Source organism: Triticum aestivum, chromosome 7B, assembly GCF_018294505.1.
Source record: "Triticum aestivum cultivar Chinese Spring chromosome 7B, IWGSC CS RefSeq v2.1, whole genome shotgun sequence".
Lineage (NCBI taxonomy): Eukaryota > Viridiplantae > Streptophyta > Magnoliopsida > Poales > Poaceae > Triticum > Triticum aestivum.
Window position 1 is genome coordinate 639703875 of NC_057813.1, and position 11509 is coordinate 639715383.

General features: G+C 46.9%; 1 protein-coding gene and 1 pseudogene across 1 annotated transcript; both read left to right on the forward strand.

Moving 5' to 3' along the window:
* Window positions 1–2344: 2344 nt before the first annotated feature.
* Window positions 2345–4247, forward strand: LOC123161896 (uncharacterized). The gene is made up of 4 exons (XM_044579709.1): window positions 2345–2404; window positions 2489–2620; window positions 3178–3507; window positions 3977–4247. Exons 1-4 carry the CDS (start codon window positions 2399–2401, stop codon window positions 4040–4042), a joined length of 534 nt encoding a protein of 177 aa, XP_044435644.1. The 5' UTR covers window positions 2345–2398; the 3' UTR covers window positions 4043–4247.
* Window positions 4248–6153: 1906 nt separating this feature from the next.
* Window positions 6154–8361, forward strand: LOC123161333 (uncharacterized; annotated as a pseudogene).
* Window positions 8362–11509: the final 3148 nt, after the last annotated feature.

An 11509-nucleotide genomic window follows, 5' to 3' on the forward strand; every position in this document is an offset into this window, starting at 1 on the left:
TGCATTTACAGTAGCAAAGTAAGTGTCACTCTGTTTTTTTTTTTGAAAAGGAGAAATACCGCCGGCCTCTACATCAATCGATGCATGCAGACTATTATTAAATAAAAACGTAACAAGGTCATAAGGTCCAAAGGTGCTCATAAACTGAGCAATACTCGAAAGTAAATAAAACTAGAAAGCGCCACATCCGGCGATATAAGACTGAAAAGGTGCCACATCCGACGATACAAAAAATAAGCTATGACGCCTACACACCTAGCCTATTATTAGCTCGCCACCAAAATCGGCTGAAGATAGCCCGTGCTACCGTCTCCCAACGGTTGCACCTAATAACCAAAGGCTCCCTGAAACCCGCATGAGTGAGTAAGGACCACATACGGATCCAAGTTATAACTCTGTAGATAACCTGCAAAAAATTGGTGAATTGTGTCCCATTAAAAATCATATCATTTCTAGGTGTTCCATATAGCCCAAAATAATGCACATACTCCTATAAGAATATGTTTGGCTAAGTGTACGTCCATTCAATTAAGCCACATCCCAAATAACGTGTTTATGCCCCTTGAAGGTTGAACGTTAAAGGCTATATGAATTGATCGCCATAATAATTATGCAAGAGGACATTCGATAAAGGGGTGTTTAATCGTTTCATTTTGATCACAAAAACAACACCTAGAGTTACCAACCCAATTCCTTTTGCCAAGTTATCTTTGGTCAGAATAACCACTTTATGGACAAACCACATAAATATTTTAATACGAAGCGGAACTTTAATCTTTCAAATATGCAACGACCCCGACAATGGCTCGAAGTCAATTAGGTCCGAATACATGGATTTCACTAAGAAGATGCCATTTGTGGTTAACTTCCAGCGAATTGTATCTGCCTGATTAGATAGGTGAACCTCCATCAACCTATGAACCAGGTGTAACCAAGCATTCCAATGTTCCCCTACTAGGGATCTCCTAAATTGAATATAAAGCGGTATCGAATTTAATGCTGTGGCAACATAATCCTGCTTACGTTGCACAATATTATATAAGGATGGATATTGCAAAGCCAAAGGCGTCTCCTGTAGCTATGTATCCTCCCAAAATCGAGTAGTATTACCATTACCAACTAGGAATTTCATTCGTCGGAATAAAGTTGCTTTCGTCCTCATTAATCCCTTACAGAATGGTGAGTCCGTTGGCCTAGCGGTGACTTGGGCACTCTGTTGTGTTCAACCATCACTCAATAGCATTTTCTCTCTCTTGTAGACAGATATATGCTATACTAAGATTCCTGTACTATAAAATTGATAGGGAAAATTTCCATCCATGCAGAGATTTTGAAAACTTTTTTTCGTATTTCTGTGGTTATAGAGGCTCGCATTACCTCTTGTGTTCTCCGCACTTGGCATGATTGATTATAAATAGATAGGAATTTTCTCCGACCAATAAGAATATAGAGGTACGTAGAGGGTTGAAATAGATTGAGTGAAAAGTTTCCTTTTTGATAAATGAAGTAAAGTCGGAACGGAAACATAATTTTTTTTGCAAAATATTTGGTAAAAAGAAGACTAACCAAAATAATAAAAATGGTTTTGCTAAGTCAAGTGTAAGTGATTTTACTAGGTGACTCGTGAAGATCATTTCCGTTTGGTTTTTTATTAAAAAAAACGTTTCTAGATGTATTTATTTTTATTTTTGGCACGCGGGAAACGACAATTGCATGATCATCTTCCCATGTGCAATAATTTGCTTGTTTTCGTTGTTCTTCGGACACATTTTATGACCTTTTCTTTTCTTTTCATTCTATTCTTTTCTTGCATAATTATAGTACACACTTGTCGTCCGCGTGCAACACGCCGGTCGCCCATTGTGTAACTATAGTTGCATGCTCGCTCCTTCGCGTAAATTGCATGCGTTGCACCCCGTACGTAACTACAGGTGCACCAACCCACACGCACTTGGTTTTCTTAGTTTTGTTACTTTTACTTTCTATTTTCTCACCGTGGGCACGACATCAACACTCATTCAACCATTTTCCTTAAAAATTTCCATCAGTTGCACACCGGCGCAAGGTGCACCCCGAGCGCAACAGCATCAGTTTATGTTCTTGCCATGACTCTGAAATGTTCAAACGAAAAAAAATGCACATGGGCAGAGATCAGCCCGACCAGAACATGTAGTGGTACGTTCAGAGCCAGCTAGGGCGCCCTTGCCTTGCCCTCCGCCCCAAGTTTCCTCTATCATAGTCGGTTGCCTTCCTTCCTCGGCACACCAAGCACTCTTCCCCACAAACACCGAGCCGCCGCCTCTGCAGTCAATAGGCACCTCTGCTCTTTGCTCTATCGAGCCGTTTCCTGTGTGTGCACCTCCGCCAAGCCGAGCAAGTCACCGGCGGCACCAAGCCAATGGAGGTATGCATGGCTTCTTGCCCATGATGTTGCTTGCAGTACGTCGTTCGTTTGACTTGCCATGGCTGATGTATGTGGTTTTCGCAGGATGCGAGGGGGTACCGGGGGATACCGGCGTTTGGGGAATGGAACTACGGCGGCGGCGACGACTGGTCCGTGCTGACCCAGCGCTTCGAGTCGGCGATGCACACCCCGTTCCCCGTTCACAAACCCTGCAAGGTACGTACACACTCGATCCACATGCTACGGTACTGTACTTACCTGGAGTAGTAGAGTTCAGATGTAAGTCTCCAAATTGTGTTAGACGACTCCAAATTCCATTCGAGCAGTCACGTGTTTGACGACTCCAAATACATTTGCATCCACGGCCATGACCGGCAAATCTTGAATCCAGTGGATCCTTGATTTGGAAGCCAACCAAGTCTGAGCAGGGTCAACACCAAGTCTGAGCAGGGTCAACCCAGTGTAGAATCCAGTCGATATGATCCTTGCTCTGGAAGCTAAAATGGCTGGTAGGCTTGCAGCACACGACACGTTCTCTAGTCAACCATGTCCACGCTCGGTCAACAGTCAGCTGTCCTCTGGCTGACTAGTGCACACCAGTGCATGCATATTAGTAGTGTGCGGGCCCCACATTGCATTCCTTACCAAGCACACCACACTGGACATTGCTCTCCTGCGTGCGCATCACCAAGGCGACGTCGCGTACATATCTTCTGTGTTGGCTAGCTTTGCATGGTCTCTAGCTTGACGACAGCTTATCTACGTGTGTGCAGAGAGCGAGGGCGTGTCGCAGGAGGCGCTTCCCAGCGTTCGGAGAGTGGAACAACCTCGGTGATGGTGACGCCGGTGGCTGGACGGCGGCCGTCGTCAACCAGTACTTCGAGCCTGTCACGGCACACAAATCACTCAACGAGGAATTCAATGGTTACGACAGTGGCGTCGTCGCCATGGGGAAGCAGCAGCACAAGGTGGCGAGGCAAACCTGGGTGGATGACTCAGGGACCCACGACGCAATGGAACTCTTCTCCTTTGCGGGGGTCAAGGCTGTTGACGACGGCCTGTATGAGGTCCCATCGGACATGCCCTGTGCCAAGCCAATTCCAGTATGTAATTAATTTTCTGCGTGGTGTATGGTTGGATTGCATGTTTCAGGAAGTTTTCAACACAAGAAAGAAATTGTTTTGTTTCAATAAAATGATAGATCGTTATATATGCACTTCAAGATTGTAACTTTCACAACAGAAGAACTCCAATCCTACATACACATTTTTTTTGCTGAAAAGAATAAAAAACTACGGCCCTTAACTGAAGTGATGAGCGTATGGCTTCAGTTTTGCAACAAATTAACTGAAAATACTCCTTCGCTCATAAGTTTCTCTGTCAGTAAATAGTACTCCATCCGATCCAAAATAAGTTAAACCATATGACACTTATTTTGGATCGATGTGGGTAGTATGGAATAAATTTTCAGTTAACTACTTGAGATTTGCTCCATATCTTTATGAGTTTTCTAATACCGCTAATGTTTATAGTTTTTTTTTATCAATGCTTAATTATCTTGTTTCATTGCAGAAGGGTAGGACGTGGCTGAGGAGCGTGCTGATGAGGTGTTGCGGCCTCAACTGCTTCGCCTACTGAATGTCGCCGATGGCTCACATTGGTACAAGTTTTGATGGAACGAGAGATGAACTACACGATGTGGTTCCCTGTCCTAGAGAATGTAACTATGTAAGATGGTAGTAGTGAGTTGATGACTTGTATATTGGTTATGTATTTTCATTCATTTATGTTATGTACTATGAGCAACACTACCAAGCTGAACAATTTGATTGATGAAGTTAATCTACAAATGCATGCCGTATTTGCTGAAATGAAGAAGGGAACATGCCCATAGTACTAGCATTGTCATCTCCTCTTCATGAGCGAAAATATGGAAGTCTTGTGCATAAATGCTATCAGCTCAGCTCTTTTGCACATGCCGCTCTAGTCATAGTAGGCAAAGCATTGAAGTCCGAGTTACTCCCTTATCTGAATCATGTATATATATACTGCTAGCTAGAACCATCCATTCAAATGGTTGTGAAGAGAAACAAAAGTGTCATTATTTGAGGGAGAAGTAGCACAGAAATGCATGATGTCAAAATAGTAGCAAGATGCGATCTATAGGAATAGGATGCATCAGGAATTCGTTTGGGAGTTCTACCCAACGTACTTGTACATTTTTCCAATGTGAGTGGACTTGCATCGTTGTCCTTCCAATGTCAGCGGACTTGCATCGTTGTCCTTCCAATGTCGGTCACACACTCTACCAGGCGAGTCTCCATCCATGACACCAGTCCTCACTCCTGATAAATGGGCAAGGTGTGTCAAGCCAAATCCTCATCGCTGGTGACAAATGGGTCAGGTGTGTCAAGCCAAATCCTTCATCCTAGACCCCCACATGAGTTATGTGAACTTTGGAAACCACACACGTGTCATGCTTCATGCGGATGCACACAATTTGTTGTGTTGGAGATGGACGACTGACGGCGTATTAATGGCAAGATCCGCACATTATTAGAGGAGTAGGTCCATAGCGAGGATGTTTATTTGATCTAAATGGCCAAGGAGGCTTCTTCGAACTAAGATTTTTACATAGCTTGTTGTGTGTGGCTGGTATCTGACATCTCACAAGACCAAAAAACATATTCTTTGCAATCCGAATGTGTGCTCTGCGGACACCAAGAAGAAGCTGACGATCACTTGTTGGCGGAATGCTCTTTCTCCTAGACCGTATGGAGAAAGGGGGCTTGCTTCGGTAGACACCCCCCCCTCCCCCCCCCAACAAAACGTAGAAGGGCAGAATGGTCATACGGAAGAAGGGTATGCCCACCTCGTATTATACAGTTGTGGCTGGCATACGTAGACGTGCGCATGCACAAAAAAAATGCCAGCACGATCTACCCGCCCACCCCGTCTACTCGCCCGCCCCATTTGCTCGCCCGGCGATCACGGTAGATCGAGGTGTACGATTGCCGCCGCCGTGGATCGCCGCCGTCCGACCCTGTCCGACGCCACCGTCGCTGTCCCAACGGCGTGCGTCGCTGCATCTCACCGTCATCGTCCACCGCCGCGGACGTGAAGGGCCCGACGTGCCACGCCGCCTCCGCACCACTCTCCCAACCCCCGTCGCGGATACTGCCAAACATCCGGCCGGTGGGTCGTCGTGCACGTCGTCGCCTGCTAGATTCAAGGCGGGGACAGCTGCCGTCGTTGAACGCCGGCGACGTCTACACCGCGGGGCAAGGTTTGTGATCTAAACCTAGCGGGCATGATGGATAGAAGTTAGGGCTAGTTAAGTGGCGAATCTAGGATGTAAATAGAGGGTAGGCTTAATTTCAAGAACGCTAATTTTTTGTCATGACGACATCACACAATGTGCACACACCGCTGGGCAACCTCAACTAGTTGTTTCACAGAACACTATGAAGTGTTGTTTGAACCATTGCATTAAGAAAAAAAAATTCATGGTAGCTGCTGGGTTCATGGATTACACGTCTTTCTCTTCTTTTGCAAACCAACATGAGTTTTTGTCCTTGTTGTAATCAACACTTCAACTCCGCCTATGTTGTCTCAACATAGCCGGTCCCAAGCCCGGGTAAAGGAGGAGGGTTGTGATAGGCTTGGCGAGCCAACGTAAAAACTCAGCCACGCTTATGGAGATGAAACCCAAAAGATTTTCGTTGGGGCGTAACCCTCTCAGCGACGCGCCACATCGGAACCCAGGTGTGGTGGAAAATGGGCAAGGGCCGGGCCGTCACCCCCCAGGTGGCACGCCGTATCTTGATCCGGATACGGTGGCAAGTGAGCGAGGATCGGGTCGTCGCATCCTTAGTGGCGCGCTACATCGGCGCCCGGATGTAGTGGAAAATGAGCAAGGGTCTTCGCATTTGACTCGACGAGTGCGAAGGGTAAGGAAGCTAGCCGAGCCTAGGAGGATTCGCTTAGGTAGCTGGAACGTAGGGTCTCTGACAGGGAAGCTTCGGGAGCTAGTTGATGCAGCGGTGAGGAGAGGTGTTGATATCCTTTGCGTCCAAGAAACCAAATGGAGAGGACAGAAGGCGAAGGAGGTGGAGGATACCGGCTTCAAGCTGTGGTACACGGGGACGGCTGCAAACAGAAATGGCGTAGGCATCTTGATCAACAAGAGCCTCAAGTATGGAGTGGTAGACGTCAAGAGACGTGGGGACCGGATTATCCTGGTCAAGCTGGTAGTTGAGGACTTGGTTCTCAATGTTATCAGCGCGTATGCCCCGCAAGTAGGCCACAATGAGAACACCAAGAGGGAGTTCTGGGAAGGCCTGGAAGACATGGTTAGGAGTGTACCGATTGGTGAGAAGCTCTTCATAGGAGGAGACCTCAATGGCCACGTGGGTACATCTAACACAGGTTTTGAAGGGGCGCATGGGGGCTTTGGCTATGGCATCAGGAATCAAGAAGGAGAAGATGTCTTAAGCTTTGCTCTAGCCTACAACATGATTGTAGCTAACACCCTCTTTAGAAAGAGAGAATCACATCTGGTGACTTTTAGTAGTGGCCAACACTCTAGCCAGATTGATTTCATCCTCTCGAGAAGAGAAGATAGGCGTGCGTGCCTAGACTGTAAGGTGATACCTGGAGAGAGTGTTGTACCCCAGCATAAGCTGGTGGTTGCTGACTTCCGCTTTCGGATTCGTGTCCAGCGGGATAAGCGTGCCAAAGTCGCTAGAACGAAGTGGTGGAAGCTCAAGGGGGAGGTAGCTCAGGCGTTCAAGGAGAGGGTCATTAAGGAGGGCCCTTGGGAGGAAGGAGGGGATGCGGACAATGTGTGGATGAAGATGGCGACTTGCATTCGTAAGGTGGCCTCGGAGGAGTTTGGAGTGTCCAGGGGAAGGAGAAGCGAAGATAAGGATACCTGGTGGTGGAATGATGATGTCCAGAAGGCGATTAAAGAGAAGAAAGATTGCTTCAGACGCCTATACCTGGATAGGAGTGCAGACAACATAGAGAAGTACAAGATGGCGAAGAAGGCCGCAAAGCGAGCTGTTGGTGAAGCAAGGGGTCGGGCATATGAGGACCTCTACCAACGGTTAGGCACGAAGGAAGGCGAAAGGGACATCTATAAGATGGCCAAGATCCGAGAGAGGAAGACGAGGGATATTGGCCAAGTCAAATGCATCAAGGACGGAGCAGGCCAACTCTTGGTGAAGGACGAGGAGATTAAGCATAGATGGCGGGAGTACTTCGACAAGCTGTTCAATGGGGAGAATGAGAGTTCTACCATTGAACTGGACGACTCCTTTGATGAGACCAGCATGCGTTTTGTGCGGCGAATCCAGGAGTCTGAGGTCAAGGAGGCTTTAAAAAGGATGAAAGGAGGCAAGGCGATGGGCCCTGATTGTATCCCCATTGAGGTGTGGAAAGGTCTCGGGGACATAGCGATAGTATGGCTAACCAAGCTTTTCAACCTCATTTTTCGGGCAAACAAGATGCCAGAAGAATGGAGACGGAGTATATTAGTACCAATCTTCAAGAACAAGGGGGATGTTCAGAGTTGTACTAATTACCGTGGAATTAAGCTGATGAGCCATACAATGAAGCTATGGGAGAGAGTCATTGAGCACCGCTTAAGAAGAATGACAAGCGTGACCAAAAATCAGTTTGGTTTCATGCCTGGGAGGTCGACCATGGAAGCCATTTTCTTGGTACGACAACTTATGGAGAGATATAGGGAGCAAAAGAAGGACTTGCATATGGTGTTCATTGACTTGGAGAAGGCCTATGATAAGATACCGCGGAATGTCATGTGGTGGGCCTTGGAGAAACACAAAGTCCCAGCAAAGTACATTACCCTCATCAAGGACATGTACGATAATGTTGTGACAAGTGTTCGAACAAGTGATGTCGACACTGATGACTTCCCGATTAAGATAGGACTGCATCAGGGGTCAGCTTTGAGCCCTTATCTTTTTGCATTGGTGATGGATGAGGTCACAAGGGATATACAAGGAGATATCCCATGGTGTATGCTCTTTGCGGATGATGTGGTGCTAGTTGACGATAGTCGGACGGGGGTAAATAGGAAGTTAGAGTTATGGAGACAAACCTTGGAATCGAAAGGGTTTAGGCTTAGTAGAACTAAAACCGAGTACATGATGTGCGGTTTCAGTACTACTAGGTGTGAGGAGGAGGAGGTTAGCCTTGATGGCCAGGTGGTACCTCGGAAGGACACCTTTCGGTATTTGGGGTCAATGCTGCAGGAGGATGGGGGTATTGATGAAGATGTGAACCATCGAATCAAAGCCGGATGGATGAAGTGGCGCCAAGCTTCTGGCATTCTCTGTGACAAGAGAGTGCCACAAAAGCTAAAAGGCAAGTTCTACAGGACGGCGGTTCGACCCGCAATGTTGTATGGCGCTGAGTGTTGGCCGACTAAAAGGCGACATGTTCAACAGTTAGGTGTGGCGGAGATGCGTATGTTGAGATGGATGTGTGGCCACACGAGGAAGGATCGCGTCCGAAATGATGATATACGAGATAGAGTTGGGGTAGCACCAATTGAAGAGAAGCTTGTCCAACATCGTCTGAGATGGTTTGGGCATATCCAGCGCAGGCCTCCAGAAGCTCCAGTGCATAGCGGATGGCTAAAGCGTGCGGAGAATGTCAAGAGAGGGCGGGGTAGACCGAATTTGACATGGGAGGAGTCCGTTAAGAGAGACCTGAAGGATTGGGGTATCACCGAAGAGCTAGCTATGGACAGGGGTGCATGGAAGCTTGCTATCCATGTGCCAGAGCCATGAGTTGGTTGCGAGATCTTATGGGTTTCACCTCTAGCCTACCCCGACTTGCTTGGGACTAAAGGCTTTGTTGTTGTTTGTTGTTGTTGTTGTAATCAACACTTCAAATGTTTTGCAGTTTTGTGAGTTAGTCGTGTTGACATGGACGAAGAATCCGCATTCGGGAGGGATGAGAATGATACTGATAAAGTGACTAAGAATGAGTTCAGATCGCTCCTGTACTATGCCACCTCTCAAGCAAACTTTGAGCAGAGATGGATAGCTTTCTATGATAAGTGGAAGACGGATAGAACTGAAGAGTGGCTTGATAGGATGTACAGGAAGAGGAGACTTTGGGCAGCTTCATATCTTTCCGATGTTTTTTTCTTGGTATGTGAAGTAACCGGAGGAGTGAAAGCCTCAACTCCCGCCTTCACCTTCACCTGGACTACGGTATGACAATTGTTGATTTGGTGGTGCATTATGAGAACTGTATAGTTCGCCTGCGTGAGAATGAGGCGTACTATGACTGCGAGGCATTCCAGAAGGAACCATCGTCTGTTACTGAATATAAGGCCCATGAGGAGCATGCCGCCAAAGTATTCACACCTGCTAATTTCTACATCCCGCAGGATGATTTGCATAAGATGGGTCAGCTGGAGATATTTGAGACGCTCGTGGGAATTGGGCGTCAGACATTCATGGTGACATGGAAGGATAACCACAAGTTCAGGTACAATGTTGTTTATGAACCAGGTAACTCAGAAGAAATTATTACATGCAGTTGTCTTAGGATGGTTCGCAAAGGGCTGTCATGCAAACACATTCTCTTTGTTCTCCATCATCTGAATTTAACTGAAATACCAAAGTGTTGTGTCCTTCATCGGTTGTCCAAACATGCGAGAGATGGGTTGCCTGTGGAGCGGAAGAGTGATATATGTTTGGATGGGGTTGGTCAGGGCCATTGGAGAGAGAACGATATAGTGCAATAACCATTAAAACTGCAGAAGCTGCTCATGCTGCAGCAAATGATCCCTTCTTGTTCGACGAATTGATGAAGTGTCTGGACAACATAATAGCGCAGAAAAAGATTTCAGAGGAGGAACTTATAGGGAGTAGAAGGTATGATATGCTTAAGAAGCAGACAAGTCAGGCGCAACAAGTTGAGCCTGGTATTGGTGATCCTCAGAAAGTTTCGACGAAGGGTGCACCTAAGAAGGGGCGGTCAAAGGGGGGCCCGACGTTACAAAGAATGGTAGGCCAAAAGATTTTACAGAGAAGAAAAGTGGTCCTTTGTGCAGTCTGTGTAGTTTCCCAGGTCATAACAAGGCTACATGTCATTTGAACGAGAAGTAAGATGTAATCTTCTTCTTTTTTGTTATGTTGCTACTTGATTTTATCAACTATATTTTCTCACCCATTTCTTTATGTTTTGTTGAGGAACTAGGCGTAGAGATGCAGCTTGGTTTGTAGGAAGAATAAAAGTGGTCGCACGAACCTTGCTGTTTTTTATTCGTACGTGTGTGCAAGAAAACTTGGTAAGTTATTTGTTTATGTTTTCTCAAAATATTTATGTAATATATTTGTATTTTGTACTGTCCTATGTGAAATAGTCTGCAATTTGAACATTCTATTTATTTTGTTTGGATGATCACTGTATCCGGGTTAAACCCCGCTGCGATTTTGTTTGTTGTTGTTTCATAATGATGACATTGCATATGTTATACTACCTGGGCATATGAGTTAAGTTTGTTATTTGCTACCTGGGCATATATGTTGTACTACCTAGGCATGCTGATAATTTTGTTTGCTGTTTGCTGCTGTTTGCCACCGCTCCTTTTTGTCAATTTTTTTTCAAAAAGTGAAGTTAAAAAAAATAGCCCAACCACCGCTGCTGGGCCCATAGCAGCTTACAGAACGTACCCAAATCAAGCCCAAAGGTGACTCGAGCGGCTGATCAAGCCCACTAACGGGCCCGGAAACGGGGTCCAACGGGGCAGCAGGGAGTTATAACAGAGGAGTTCGAAACAGGGGGCAGAGGCAACTATTTAAGCCACTCCTCGCCCCCCCCCCCCCCCCCCCCGCTTCCGAGGTGGGACTAAAAGTGGCGTTGCAACGCGTCCCTCAGTGCACGCGGCCGCCGCGGAGCTCAGAAGGCCGTATTCGGCGTTGTGACTGGCCGGCCCAGTTCGGCCCATAGAGGCAGGCCGCCACTCGTCCTCCTCCCCCGGCACGCCCCCTCCCCTCGCCCGCGCGGGGCAGCATCGCCCCCTGTTTCGAACTTCTCTGTTATAACTCCCTGCAGTCCCGT

What these genes read in the sequence shown, in the direction of transcription:
- LOC123161896 (XM_044579709.1), top strand. An exon ending in CCGTTCACAAACCCTGCAAG is followed by an intron (nt 2,621 to 3,177) that starts GTACGTACACAC and finishes ACGTGTGTGCAG; the next exon opens with AGAGCGAGGGCGTGTCGCAG. An exon ending in CCTGTGCCAAGCCAATTCCA is followed by an intron (nt 3,508 to 3,976) that starts GTATGTAATTAA and finishes GTTTCATTGCAG; the next exon opens with AAGGGTAGGACGTGGCTGAG.